The following is a 14,407-nucleotide window of genomic DNA, read 5'->3' on the forward strand; positions in this document are numbered from 1 at the left end:
TAAAACTTTTATTATGAAACTGTTCAAACCTACACAAGGGAAGAGAGCCTAGTTCTGTGAACCTATATATACTTAATTCAACAATATTTATTTTTTTCACTTTGTTCTTTCTACTTTCTTTCTGTCCTTTTTTATTTGCTGAAATGTTTAAAATTAAATATGTCACTTCACTCCATACTTCAGTTTGCATCTCTAGGAAATAAGGACCTTTTCTTATACAATCCCAGAGCCATTTTTACATCTAACAAAATCAACACTGGTTCCTTGGCATCATAAATACCCAGTCCATAATTAAACGTCCCCAACTGTCTGAAAATGTCTTTTCACAATTGGGTTGTCCAAATCAGGGACCATCAAGGTCCACATGTTCCATGGAGTAGTTGTCTTTTTATGTCTCCTCTCACTTTTTTGCCACAGCCATTGACTAGTTGAAGAAATTGGGTCAGATTTCTGTAGAATGTCCCACATTCTGGATGTGTCTTCTTACTTCCTCGTTGTGTCATTTAATTTGTTCCTCCATCCCCAGTATTAAATGGAGGTTAGCTCTAGAGGTTCGATCAGAATCCTGTTCAGTTTTTTTGTTTGTTGCTTTGTTGGGCAAGTCCTTCATAGGTGGTGCTGAGTCCTTTAGATTCATCACATCAGGAGGGACACTGTGTGTGCTTGTGACCCTTTTAGTGAGGCTAAGATTCATCAGTGGGGTCAGGTGGTGACAGCTTGATTCCTCCATTGTAAAGTTCTCAGCCATCATCCTTTGTTTTATCCATTGATGGCTCTTGCTTTGTCAATTATTTCATTAGGGGTTGAAAAGTGGTGATTTTTCTTATTCCATGTTCCTTCCACATTAGCTGGAATTCTTCTGTAAATAAGATGTTTTCTCCACCACTCAGACCTATTTGGCTACCCTGAAACATAATTTATACAGGACAGGCAGCATAAATGCTTAATTCTTTTTCTTTTGTATTGCCAATTTTCAGAATAAGAAGTTGGGAGAAGCATCATTTTTAAAAAGGTTTGGGCTTAGAGCTGAGGAGGAATGGATGGCCTGGAGAGTGGGTGGAGAAGGAGGGACTATTCTGGTAGCTGTGTCCGGCCCTCACTCACTCCAGGGCACGGAGTGTGTATGGGACAGACAGACAGACACTGGAGGGCTCAATGTCCTGGCCCTTGGGCAGCAATGAGACGGGCATCACACAGGCCTGGTGTGCAGGCAGCTGCAGGGCCCAGGGAGAGAGAGAGAAAGCCAGAGGTGGGGAGGCAGAAAGAGAGCTGGAAAATGAGAAAACAGCTAGACACAGAAGACAGGAAAAGAGACAAAGACAGAAAAGGAAACAGAAATGAAAGAGATCACGAATGAAATGGACCCAGCAGCAGAATAGGACAGAAAAGCAGAGAGATACGAGGTGGATCAAAAGACCAAGGAAGAAAATAGACATGAAGACATGGATTGAGACAGGGAAGAGAGAAAGAAAAGATATATATGTTAAGCAGATTTTAGATTAGAAGGGGAAAGGGAAGGAGGAAGAAATAGAGGTATCGAGAGTGGGGAAAACAGATGTAGAGACACAAATTAGGTGAAAGCAGAATGTCCCAGTGATAGAAAAAAGGGCACAGAAATGGAGAGAGTGACATAGAAAGACAAAAGCAAGGATAAACAGAGGGAGAGAGGAAAGAACAAAGGGTCCCAGAGAAGGAAGATGAGAAAGAGAAGACTGAAAGAGAATAGTGTCAGAGAACTTGAGAAATGTGGAGGAGGGCTTGAGGAGCTCTCAGCTTAGGATCCAGCCCTGGGCAGATATTTGGGTCTCTCACTTCCAGCTTCCTCTTGGTGGCTTCTCCAAACCCTAGTCCCAGTCTCAGGGACAAGGGACTCACAACTAGCTATGTGTGGATAGGATCATTGGGAGCCTGAGTCAAGGGTTCCCAGCTTCCCTCCCCCGCATGCCAGATAAGCATGGATGTCACAGATGGGATTATTGCTGGAAGATTGAGGTCATGAATCTGGGTGAGTGCTCAGAGATTTGAAAGACAAGACATCCAGGCAGAGAGCACAGGGTTCCTAGAAGAAAGGACCATGAAGGATGTCATGATATCCAGGGGGAGGAAGGAGCCAGGAACCTTCTGCTCAGCCTCCTCTTCTGGTCCAAGAGCCACTGGCCTTCTTTGCCTGACTCAAGATGAGAGGTAAGGGGTCCAGAGACTCTTGGGTCAGTCAGGGATATGGGTGGAGGTCCAAGGGGCCAGAAGTGGCCCCTGGACAAAGGATCCCCTACTGCCTCTAGACGAAGAATTCATCTTATCCATGCAAACTGCAGAGAAGATGAGCCAAGAAGGGTCTCCAGGGAAGGCTGACTAGAGGGAGGAAATGGCCAACTTGCTCACCTTCAGCGGCCATGGAGGAGGCCCTGAGAAGAACACTTTCCATTCCAGAAGTTGCAGAACAGGAGGTTCTGGAACCAGCAGGAGCATGCCCAGACATTAACTTCAAAGCAGATGCCCCGCTCTCACCCCAGGACTGAGGGGGCGGCTGGGGGCTCTGAGCAGCCTGCTTCCTCTACCTGCCTGGGCCAGGGCTCCAGCTGATCCCTCTCTTCACTCCACCCAGAGCTTCTGCCTCCCTCCTGAAGAAGCAGCTCCAGAAGTGCTCCGGGAGACTGACAATCTCTCAGGTGGGCAACAGCCACCTAGACTATCAGACAGTGCCTCTGAGAGGTGCGTTGTCCCCTGGAGCAGCAGCTGCGGCGGCCAGTGGAGCCTGGGGGCCCCCAGGCATCCCCTCGGCCACAGCCACAGCTGTCACTGCAGCCCAAGCAGGAGCTCGGACAGACAGCTCGGCCCTTGGAGCAAGGGTAATTGGGGCAAGGTGAGGGGTGGCAGCAGGTCACCTGTGGACCAGGGCATGGGATGCAGGAGCTGTGGGGACAAGTCAAGGGAGGACAGGCAGGGCAGGGAGGGCAGGAGCAGGTGCAGGGTGGGCCAGGGAGGCTGGGACAGGAGGGGCAGGTAGCTGCATAAGAGGGATAGGCAGTGCCCGAGCAGGTGGGAGGGGGACAGCCAGGGCAGGGGCAGGCACAGACAGAGGGCGGACAGGATAGACAAGGAGAGGCAGCCGGTGGGCCGTGCCCAGAGGGTTTAGGGGGCTGTTGGTGGGTGGCCTTCTTGTTCCGAGGCCCCAAGCGTAGGCCCAGAGAGAAGTCCATTCAGCTGCAGGAGTGGCCAGGCTGGGGGTTGGGTGAAGGGGAGGGCAGGGGTGGAGTAGGAGGGGAGGACTCTGGGGGGCAGGATTAAACCTGAGACACTGCTGAGCCTTGCTGAGCCTGCAGGGAGCTCAGACCTCCCCATGTGGCCCCCCCTTGCAGGCCTGCCTGACAATGCTCTCCTGCTGCCCTCCCCTCCACTGGAAACCCTCCAACTGCACCAGACCAGGACACGTTCTTCAAATATGATGTGCACTTTCATGCCTCCAGGCCTTTGTCCACACTGTTCCTTCTGTCGGGAGTGCACTGTCTCCTTACTCCACTTGGTGAGGTCCTATCATCTCTGAAGTCTTCCCTTTTATTCCATCAAAAAGTATTTCCTGAGCTCCAGGCACCTGACACCTGCCTGGATAAGGACCCCTGCCCATCACTCTCCAGCCCTGGTGGCCAGAGGAGAGTTAGGGAGGGAGCGGCAGCGGCAGTGGCGGCAGCAGTAGCAGCAGCAGCGGCAGTGCTCCGAAACTGAGCCAGGGATGTTGGTGGGAGCTGGTAGCAGAGGGAGGATGCCTAGGTTCTGGGAGTTTCCAGGTAGGGCAAAACCCAGCTGTGGGTGTAGGGGTGCCCAGCTGTCTCTGGGAGACTGAAAACCAGCCTGAACAATTATTATTTGAGGGCCTATCGTGCATCAGGCACTGGTTATGGTGGTGAACAAGACAGCTAAGTGTCCTCTCATATGGAGCGCCCATAAATATGGTGGGGCGGGGTGGGAACCAAAACCAAACAGATACGGTGTAAACAAACAGATACATTAGCTTAGTTCACGGCATGAAAATGTCTACAAACACAACAGGGTGATGTGATAAAAGTGACTCGAGAGAGGTGGATCCATCAGAAGGGGCAGCTAGACAGGCCCCAAACAGTCAGGTACAACAGCCCTCAAGGGTTTGGGGGGAGATAGAGTCTGTCAAGCCCTGGCAGACCAGGGGACAGCTGCCCGAGGCTGAGCAGACCCCAGGTGGCTGGGCCATGGAGAAAAATGAAGCTGGGAAGGGAATTAGGAGTGCTGGAGTCTGCAATCTAAAATTCAGTGGCCAGGGTTGGCCCCGTGGCTTAGTGGTTAAGTGCGCGCGCTCCGCTACTGGCGGCCCGGGTTCGGATCCTGGGCGCGCACTGACGCACCGCTTCTCTGGCCATGCTGAGGCCGCGTCCCACATACAGCAACTAGAAGGACGTGCAACTATGACATACAACTATCTACTGGGGCTTTGGGGAAAAAAAAGGAGGAGGATTGGCAATAGATGTTAGCTCAGAGCCGGTCTTCCTCAGCAAAAAGAGGAGGATTAGCATGGATGTTAGCTCAGGGCTGATCGTCCTCACAAAAAAAAAATAAAATAAAAAAATAAAATTCAGTGACCAGGGAAAGTGCCACTGAGAAGTGACATTTTAGCAAAGACCTGAAGGAAGTGAGGGAGTGAGCCACGGAGATATCTAGTGGAAGAACATTCCAGAGAGGGGGAACAGCAAGTGCAAAGAGCAAAATAATGGCAGAGGTAGGGAGCAAGGCAGAGCCTTGGGAGCCACAGCAGGGACTTGGGTCTTATTCCAAGGAAAAAGGAAAACCACGGAGGGATTTAGGCAAGAAATGGATGGGTCGTCTTGGTCCTATGCCTGCCCCTGGTTAGAATATTCTGCTTCCTGTGTAATCGGGACAACCATTTTGGAAAACAATTGGTCTTATTTGATAAAATTGAGATTGCCTGTACATACACTTGGAGTCTTAGTTTTATAGCCTAGAAAAACTCTTGTATGTATGTTCTGGGAAACATGTACAGGAATGTTCTTAGTAGTATTGTTTATGATATCCCAAACTGAAAACCACTCAAACATCCACTAACAGTAGAATAAAAAAATAAATTGTGGTATATTTATGCAACTGAATACTATGCAACAGTTAAAAAGGACAGCTATGTGCAACAACTTGGACATATCTCACAAACAAAGAAGTTGAACAAAATAAGTAAGACACAAAAGAGTAATCAGTATCATTCCATTCACATAAACCTCAAAAACAGGCAAAATTAAGCATATTGTTTAGGGATGCATACATAGGTGCTAAAATTATAAAGAAAAACAAGGAAATAATTATCACAAAAGTCAGGATGGTGGTTACTTCCTAGGGGAAGGAGAGGATTATGGGAGGGACACATGGGAGCTTCTGGAGTACAGGAAATACTCTATTTCTTGACCTGGATGGCAGTTAAATAGGTATTCAGCTTATTCTGTACACTGTTCATAATATATATATATATATATATATATATATACTCTGTACAGAAAGAGAGAACAGAAGTACCACTTGTTTCTCTGCTCTACGCCACCTCATTCAGATCATTATGCTGAAGTTAGATACTTCCTAGTCCATACACCTATCTTTTCCATCAGATCTGGAGGACAGCCACCTTCCCTCTATTTGTGACATCTATCAGTGCCGGCATTTGTAGCAGATGCTCCATAAATATTGCTGAATTGGCTTGAATTGAACTTCCCAAATCTCTCATCCCGTGGAGAGGTGGGCAGCTGCGGAAGAGGCAGAAGCCTACTGTGGTGAAGAGAGCTCAGGACCACCAAGACCTGGGTTCCCATCTTAGCTCTGCCCCACTTCCTAGCTGTGTGATATTGGGCAAGTCGCTTAACCTTTCTGGTTCTCAGCTTTCTCTCCTGTGAAATGGGAGTGATAATTGCTACCTCTCTGGACTGCTATGTGGATTAGGTGAGTAATGTACATGCCTGGCACAATAGTAGGTGCTCAAGAAAGGATAGCTTCCCAACTCCCTCCCCCCAACCCCACATCTTCTCTTCAAAGGACTGTGCTAGAAGGGGTAGCCAGACATCAAAGACGCGCCCAGAGCATGGGCCCACATCCTCGGGGCCCCTTGGGGCTAAGGCGGAGAGGCAGTCCGGTAGAGAGCTGGCAGACAGGGAGATCCAATTAAAGCTGAACACATCCCAGGCAGTTGGTGGGAGTTGGCAGGGGAGGTAGGACACTAGCGTTCTGGGAGTTTCCATCCAAGGGAAGTCCCAGGTGTGGGTGTGGGGGTGCCAGTCTGGCCCCACCCAACACCCTGGCCCCAGGGGATGTGGGCACAGAGAGGAAAGTGGGTCAGAGCAGGGCTGGAACTTAACCCCATTGGTCCCAGGACCTCTTTGCCAGCTCCAGAGGAGCCACAGTGACAAAGAAGCCTGCACCCTCCTCCAAAGGGCCCTGGATTCCTTTTCTTCAGAAAGGAAGAAGTTTAGAACCTTGGAACCTTGGCGTCTGGGCAGGAGGAACTGGAAGCCCCCCAGTGGACAGAGGAGAGATAACCCTAACCCCTGGATGGAGCTTCTGTACAAACTGAGGGCTACCCCACCCACACAGTGCCTGGCAGACACCTGGAGCACTCACCTCACCCACACTCCACAACTGTGGACACAGAGATGCTCCTCCTTCCAGGGAGTAGGACAGGTCAGGGCTGGATCGGAGAGGAGGGAGGGCGCGTGGTACAACAGCTCAGAGGAGAAGGCTTTTCTGTCTGGTGAGGCTCTAGCTGGGCAAACGCAGGAATCCCTCACCCTGAGGGATCTGCCAACAACGTGGGGCCTTGTTTTCTGCGTATAACCTCAGGCCTAAGCCTATGGATTCCTCTTCCCTATCGGTGCCTCTGTTTCTCTTTCTGGAGGAGGAGATGAAGGAATGGGTAGAACTATTCCAGGGCAGGGTCACCAGGTGTCCCAGTGTCCTGCTTTGGTATTAGGAGGTACTTCCCATCCCTCCCTTGGAGCACATCAAAAGCCAGGAGCAGAGCAGGAATGGAGGGTCTCTCTTCTTTCTAGGGGAGCAGGGTGGCTGGGAGCCAGGACCCTGATTCCAGGGCCTTTCTACACACTCTTCTGCCGCCCTCCCTTCTTTCCACTCTCCCCCTCACTTTCTCCCAGAAGATTTTCCTGATCTGCTTGACTGGAGGAAAATCCTACTATCCATTCTCATAGTACCTTACGCATCTCCACGCTGGTTATCACTTGCAATTTTTTGGATTATTGGTTCACGTCTGATTCCTCCATCAGACTTTCAGTCTGCAAGGGCAGGAACCATACCTAGGTATTCCCAGGGCTTAGCACAGTGCTTGGCACACAGTGGATGCTTAATAAAGATTTGTTGAACTAATAAAGGGTGCATGTTCCGGGAAGAAATTCCTAGAGTTGTTGAGGCTAGTCCTAAAATCCTGGGCTTCAAATTCAAGGCCTCATTCTATGTGGGGATCTGGGCAGGACTGAGGCTGGTAAGGACCTCCCACACACAAGCTCCTTCAGCAGGAGAGCCAACAAACTGGCAAGCAGCAGGATAGGCCTGGTACAAAGGGTGGAACTGAGCAAGGACCTAGGGCAGGGCTGACACCAGCCTTGGCACAGAGCAGGCCTAGGGGGAGGAGGTGGGAGAGGAGGGGAGGAAGGGAAAGGAGAAGACACGTGTTGTACAAAACATGTTTTCATCACTCTCCCTGGGTGCCCTGGTCTCCAAGCCCCGATGGCACTTCCGTGCCTTAATGATGTCCTTGGGGGTTGTAACATAGCTTCCCCCACCTCCCATAGACATCTGCCAGCCACCTCTGAGCGTAGCATAGGACATTCCCCCCAGCACCAGACTCGGCATGGGAAAGTTACCTATTCAGTGTCCTGATGCTGGGGGGGAGGGGGTAAGGGTGAAAATTAGGTGTGAGGCAATATAGCAAAGGCAGGGCAGGTAGGACAGATGTCTGGATCCTTTTCTTCTCCTTAAAATTTCTACTTTTTGGTCTTTGTGATGAAGGAAGCAAAGGAAGCCTGGTCCTAGGGCCCCCAAGATATCATTTCTCCAAGTTGCCAGGGTGACCGAGTGGAGCAGCCACAAACACAGCAAAGCCTAGACATAGGGATGACCCAATAGAAAGAGAAATGAGGGAGCTCTCTCCACCAGTCTCCAGAGTGGGAGGCCCTCCTCCCAAGCCTCCTCCTGGAACCCCTGAACAGAAGACTGGCTCCATTGCAAGACAGAGACAAAGAGTTGGAACCCCTCACAATACCCCACTCCCCTACTCCCCAATTTGCTTCAGCAGTTTGATGTGACTTCTGAACCGCTGCAGCGGACAGACCCCAGTCACTGGGTCTTGGGGAGGGGCGGGGGCGGGGGCGGGGGGGGGGTGGGGGTCGAGGCACCGCAATCCCGAGGGGAAGGGCTGGCACAGGGCGGGTCTTCCTGGGCATCGCCCCCTGGCTCCTGTCGTTGGCTGGGGACTGGGGAGGCTGCCAGAAGGGTGGAGCCACAGTTACCAAGACGGACGGATGGACAAACACCCACCAGAGACAAAGACAGAGGCAGACAGACAAACCAAGACAAAGAGGAGGATAGACACAGATGGAATTCTAGACATGCTCTCTCTTTCCAGGCTACTAACAGTGTTCTGTCCCCATTCTAGCTACCTTGTCCCCATTTGCTACCCCAGCTGCAGAGTCTTAGAGCTCTAGCACTTGGCCTGGGGACCAGCCCCTGAGCCCCTCTAAGAAGAAGCGGAAGAGTTGAGAGAGGAGATACCCAGCAGGGAGAGTGTCACGGGGGTGGTGCTTGGTTCTGTGTCAGGATGCCCGGCCAGGGGCCAGGGAGGGCGTGGTGCCCTCGCCTAGTTCATGAGGACAGGAGACTCATTCACTGTAAACCAAGTACAGATTTGCTGGGAGGGGGAGGGGGAATTGGGGCCACATTCACAAACCGCAGCTGGGCCCTCCCTCCTTCCACCAGCCACCACCACCAGGGCCAGAGGGGGTAACTTTGCAGCCTCCTGGCAGGATCCCTGCCACACAGGATGGGCGCCATCTCACCCCAGCCTGGACGCCTGGGTCCTACTCCCCGACACCCGCTCCTCCTACACTGCTGAGAGCTGCTCCCAGGGTAACCAAGAAAAGTCAACAGCAGCCAGGCCACTTGGGGACGGGACCCTGGAGTACCTATTCTCAGCTCTTCCTACCCCTGGAGTGAAAGGGAGGGCCTTGTCTGCACCCCCATTGACATCTCCTGTTCCTGAGAGAGCCACAACATACCCCTTTTTTCCCCCTTTCCTTCACCTGACTCTGCCTACAGAAAGTGACCTTTTGCTAAATGAGTAAATCTTAAAAGTTCTCATCACAGGAAAAAAAATTTGTAACTGTGTGAGGAGATGGATGTTAATTAAACTTATTGTGGTAATCATTTTGCAATATATATATATATCAAACCATTATATTGTACACCTTAAATGAATACAATATTATATGTCAATTATATCTCAGTAAAACTGGAAAAAAATCCTAAAATTTAAAATAAAATTTTTTTGAAATGGCAGAAAAAAAGTGGCCTTTCCAGGAGGGAGGACACCTGGCCCCCAGAGTGGCAGCAAGGACAGCGCAGACTAATTCCAGAACGGAAAATGTGACATGACCAGGAGTTCACATCCCCGGTGCTGACCACCCTGGGATAGTTGCTGCGGAAGATCCTTTGGGTTCGTCTCTGCAGCCTCCCCCAGCCCACTGCAGCTCCCACGTTCTCACTCCCACCCCTAATCCTGCCAAAGTGTTTAGGGTCCATACACAGAGCTCAGACCCCTTCTTTTCTCTCACTCTGTCCTCAGTCGAATGGAGACTGAACCCCCTGAGTTGTCACTCTCGGGGTGAGAGTCTGTGGTGTTTGTGTTGAAGTCAGAGAATGTCCCCATCAGACACTGACACCAACTCTGGGCAGGCGCGCGCGCGCGCGCGCGCGCACACACACACACACACACACACACACACGCACACACACACAGAGTCAAACAACATTCGTGGTGCATCTACCAGGCAGGCAGGCAGGCGCTGGTTAAAGGCAGAGCACACCCTCTGCTTGGGCTTTCTCTCTCACACCCAGCCCAAGGCTCCTCCCACTCAGCTACAGTTCCTCCTGCCCTCCTCCCCAGCCTCTTCCCCTCCAGATCCAAGCCTAAAGGTGGGGACAACATTGGCAGCCGGGGACTCAGGCGCCCTAACTCCGGAGCTTATTCAAAGCAGAGTGAGAGGGAGGAGGTCTTCGAGTGGGCCCTCAGCACCCCCACAACCCCCACAGGTTAAATCAGTTTGCTCCTGGGACGAAAAGACCATTTGGGGTAGGCCAGGGGAAGTAGAGACTACTTTGACCTGCAGGTGAAGGCTAAGCAAAGGGCAAAGACAGTGGCATCTGCTCTGTCATACCCCAGCCCCATCACTCTCCCCCTGGGAGGACGTGGATACAGCCCCCATTGCCTACCCTGGGGAGGTACCAGAGACTGGCGTCACTAAACCACAGCCTGGTCGGAGAACTCAACCAGCCCCCCTAAATGGCAGGAAGGGAAAAGTGCCAGAGAGAAAGGGTGGCATCATGGGCCCAGGACACTGACCTCTTCTGCCAGCCTTGCCCGGCCTCCCGGGGATGGAGCCACGGAAGCCCAGCAAATGGGAGGGGCAGAGACCCAGGCGTCCTGGGCCGCCCCGCCCAGTCCCCCTCCCCCTTGCCCCCCAGCCCCAGGGCACCGAGGAGGGAGCCGGGCAGGGGCAGGCGGCAGGGGAGGGAGGAGCGAGGGCGGGAGGGGGAGGAGGGAGCCGGGCTGGGAGGGAGGTGGGGGGGTGGGGAGGGAGAAAAAGAAAGAAAATATTTTCCGTGTCCCCGCCTGCAGAGTCAGTGTGCGGTTTGGGAGAAAATGTGTCGGATATTTTGGGGCGGTCACGTGGGCGGGCGGGCTCCGAGAGGCCCCGGGACAGTCCCAGCCTAGAGCCCGTGCCCCCCCCCAGAGCCCCCCATAACAGCGAGCCCCTGACACGACGACGCTCCATCCCCGCGACCGCCCGACGCCGGGACCTCGGGGCTCCGCGGCCTCCCTTCCCCCTCCCTCCCCCTCCAGGTGAGTCAGGCGGGGAAGCAGGCTCGCCGGCCCGCCAGCCCGCGGACGCCTGGGTCCTCCGGTGAGGTGGGCTGGGGGCGGGGGCGCCGACGAGCCGGCGGCTCGGTCCCTCCCAGGGCTGGCCAGGCTGTGCGCAGGGTTCGAGGGGGCTTCCTGCCCGGACTTGGGGGTCAGCTCTGATGTGGGAAGAGATGGGGAAGGTTTTAGAAGGCTGGGGCTGGGCTGGGCTTTCTCGACCCTTCATTTCGGCGAGTAGTGGGGGAGAGCATTTGGGGAGGAGTCTTTAGCCAGGGGGTTTCTATCCTGCTTTGGTGCTTGGGGTGTGAGGGAAGACAGGGTTCCCTCCCGCGGGGAAAGACCACGCTTGCCCTGCCGCAGGCTTCCCCTGAGGAGTCTGTGGGGTGGGTGTTTGGTCCAAACTGGTCCAAGTTCCTCCTTCCCAGTGGAATGGCACAGCTTGGTCATCAGAAGGGCAAGGAAAGGGTCCAGAGCAAGTGATCCTGGCCCTCTGGGTCTAGGGTTCTGGAGAGACAAGTGGATAGGACCAGGTTCTGCAAGGTTCCGAGGAAGCACAGGTTAGGATTCCCTCTCCCACATCCCCAGCCATCCTGTGAGTCTTGGCTCCCTCAGCCAAGGCCAGGGGGTGGGGAGGGATGTCCTCCGGAGTATTCTTGAGGGGAGCCCAAATGGAACAAAGGAAGAGCAGGAAGACTGGGGCAGGGACCCAGGAGTCCTAGTCCAGAGCCCCACTGACATGCCTCTCTGTCTTGAGCAGTTACAGCCCAGTCCCCTCAACCTGACCCAGGATGTAGGAGGGAGTCTCTGCAGCTGGCCAGAGGGTAAGAATGCACAGGGTTAAGGGGGCAGTTGAGCCTGAGGAGGGGTCTGTAGGCTAAGAAGCTGAGATGACTGTGCCCCGTCAGTGCCCACAACCAGGGCAGCTGCAATCCTGGTCCTGAAGTCTGAGGTTCCTGCCCTTTCTGTCACTCCTCAGATGCTGAGTGGGGTTGAGGACCACAGGCAGTGTCCCATATCCTTGCGGCAAGAAGAGAGAGGACAGGGGAGGGGGCTGTGTGTGCAGGGTGCCTGGAGCTTGGGTATCCCAAATAGACACACACACACACACACACACACATGCACACACATGCTGTGGCTTACAACCTGGTAGGCAGCACAGGGCACACCCCCCACCCCGGCACACCCCCACCCCTGGCTCAGAAAGCCACCTAACTGGCACCTCCAGTTCCCCCCTCTGCCCCACCCTGCCCGTGCCCTCCAATGCCCACACACATTCCACTGGCATTGCCTGCCTGCCTGCCTCCTGGGCACTGCCCCTCCCTGGGGCCAGTGGGGTGGAGGGAGGGCACCTGGGGATGAGAGGTGGAGACTCAAGGGTCTGGACTCCCCCAAGGATGGCACAAGGCCAGGGAAACCAACCGGGCCCACCACTGCCTCCTGGGGAGCAGGCTGGGGGCCCAGGCTAGAGCAGAGGATGCCTGGGTTCCCCGCCCAGGCTGGGGATGGGGTCATGGAAAAAGGTGGTCGTGTTTATACAGAGGGGAGGGGGGCAGCGGGTGGAGAGCGGCCGACAAGAGCAGCTTTGTTCCAGGCTCTGGAGCGGGCAGGACGACAGGGAGACACCCCCCCTCCATCCGGCAGCCCCCTTCATCCATGCCCTCCCCTCAACTCCACCTCAGCTCTAAGAGAAGCAGCTTTGTAAGGGCCCCTTTCCCCTAGTCAGCCCCCTCTTCGTCTGAGGTGGCATCTTGTGAGGAGAGAAGTGTTCTCTGCCTTCTACAGGTCCCCCAAAGAACCAAGGCATCTGGGTCCCTAGTTTAGGATTTCCTTTTACTCCCTGTACCACTGTCTACAATTCCTTGGTCCCTTCCTCCACCATGGACTTAAGACCCTCCCCTTTCCTTCCCAGCCAAGGCAGAGAAACCAAGGCTCAGAAATGGGATGAATCTCTGTCTCCTCTCTTCACTTAACTCTCAAGTCCCTTCTCTGAGGCAAAATAGGAGGAAGGCCAGGGACAGCTGGGCTGTCGACACTTTGCTCATTCACAGCTTCATTCTTCAGTTAGGACCAGGAGTCTGAGCATCCCTCTGTGGGAATCCCGCCCCCCAGTCCTCCTGCCCCACCCTCAGGGCTCTATTTCCCACCTGAAGATGAGAAGCAAAGACAATGAGTTCTGGAGCACAGAGCCAGTTCCCAGTCTCAGCCAGTCTGGGGAAGATGGGGGGGGGGACCTCTAGTAGCTTCTCACCCTTGGCACTGGAGGGGTTAATCTACCTGGAATGTGGCCCAGCCTGTTGAGCTATGGCCCAGGGGCCTCAGGGGCCCGAACTCCTGGCTCCACCAGGGCTTAACCAGGGATGAGGGCTTCAGGGAGTAGGGGAAGGAAAAGGAGAGGGACTCAGGGGGCTTGGAGCTCAAACTTTTAGGGCCTGAGGAGACACTGGGCTGAAGAGTCTGAGAGTGCCTGGGATATGGGGGTGCTAGTGAGGGGCAGGAGCTGCTTCATGCAGTGGGACTGAGTGAAGGGTGGTGGTGTTGGGGTCTGAGTTCCTGTAACCTCCAAGGCAATTTACACTCAGGAGCTTGAAGGCCAAGGTAGATGAGAGATAGAAAAGAAAGAAAGAAAAAAAGCAGAAGTACAAAAATGGAGAGATATTGATCCTAGAAGCGAAGATTGATGGCAAGAGAGGCAGAAATACCCATCACCTACCTCTGGGCCTGCCCACCCTGTGGTCTCTATGTGTTTCACTCTCTCTTGGTCCTTCTCCGCCCTTCTTCATCTCAGTCCAGTATGGTTCCGGCTGATAGAAGAGGTACCCAGGCTGGGGTGACTCTCCTTCCCCAGCCCCTAACTCTCTAGAGAGGTGGATGGTTTTGGGGCTCCAGGGAACGTCAAGCTTTCCCTTGTCAGAGCATCAAGAGAGGAACCACCTGCCTGGCCCTAGGCTTCCCATTTCCTCTCCCCCTCCCCACCCTTCCAGGGGCTCAGGTTGAAAATCTCAGGGGGCAGGCTACATTTGAGGGAGGGGTGGGTGCAGGGAGTGCTTCCTAGAAACAGAGGACCCAGAGAAGAGAGAGAAAAGGAGATGGAGAAGCAAAGTAAGCTGAGGACAAGGTGAGGAGCTCCCTGCCATCGCACCTGGCCCGCATCTGTGGATTTGAAGGACAGGGTGCAAGAGAGGTTAGGGAGTGAGCGATCATTGGAGACAGAGAAAGAAATGGGAGGGGGAGCTGGAA

The 14,407-nt window shown here is 53.7% G+C and overlaps 2 protein-coding genes across 6 annotated transcripts in view; one reads left to right on the forward strand and one right to left on the reverse strand.

The window, feature by feature from the left end:
• LOC131416037 (small proline-rich protein 2H) overlaps nt 1–14,407 on the reverse strand; it is a 17,849-nt gene continuing 3,442 nt past the window's right edge. The window contains exons 1-2 of one of the 4 annotated variants that reach the window (XR_009222532.1): nt 13,881–14,086; nt 1–905 (exon numbers count right to left, since the gene is read on the reverse strand). Coding sequence is in view for 1 of the 4 variants with exons in the window: in XM_058558136.1 (XP_058414119.1) it covers nt 2,685–3,200 (516 nt within the window). In the remaining 3 variants the exon portion in view is untranslated. Of the gene's footprint in view, nt 906–2,382; nt 4,241–10,651; nt 10,695–13,880; nt 14,087–14,407 lie in introns of those variants that run through there. The other 3 variants (XR_009222533.1, XM_058558136.1, XR_009222534.1) reach the window with 3 other exon arrangements.
• The window catches only part of RARG (retinoic acid receptor gamma), a 20,381-nt gene continuing 16,940 nt past the window's right edge, over nt 10,967–14,407 (forward strand). Inside the window, exons 1-2 of one of the 2 annotated variants that reach the window (XM_058558133.1) lie at nt 10,967–11,152; nt 11,928–11,991. The gene's annotated coding sequence lies outside the window, so the exon portion shown is untranslated. The remainder of the gene's footprint in view (nt 11,153–11,927; nt 11,992–14,407) is intronic. The other variant, XM_058558132.1, reaches the window with a different exon arrangement.

This window comes from Diceros bicornis, chromosome 17 (assembly GCF_020826845.1).
Source record: "Diceros bicornis minor isolate mBicDic1 chromosome 17, mDicBic1.mat.cur, whole genome shotgun sequence".
NCBI classification, from domain to species: Eukaryota; Metazoa; Chordata; class Mammalia; order Perissodactyla; family Rhinocerotidae; genus Diceros; species Diceros bicornis.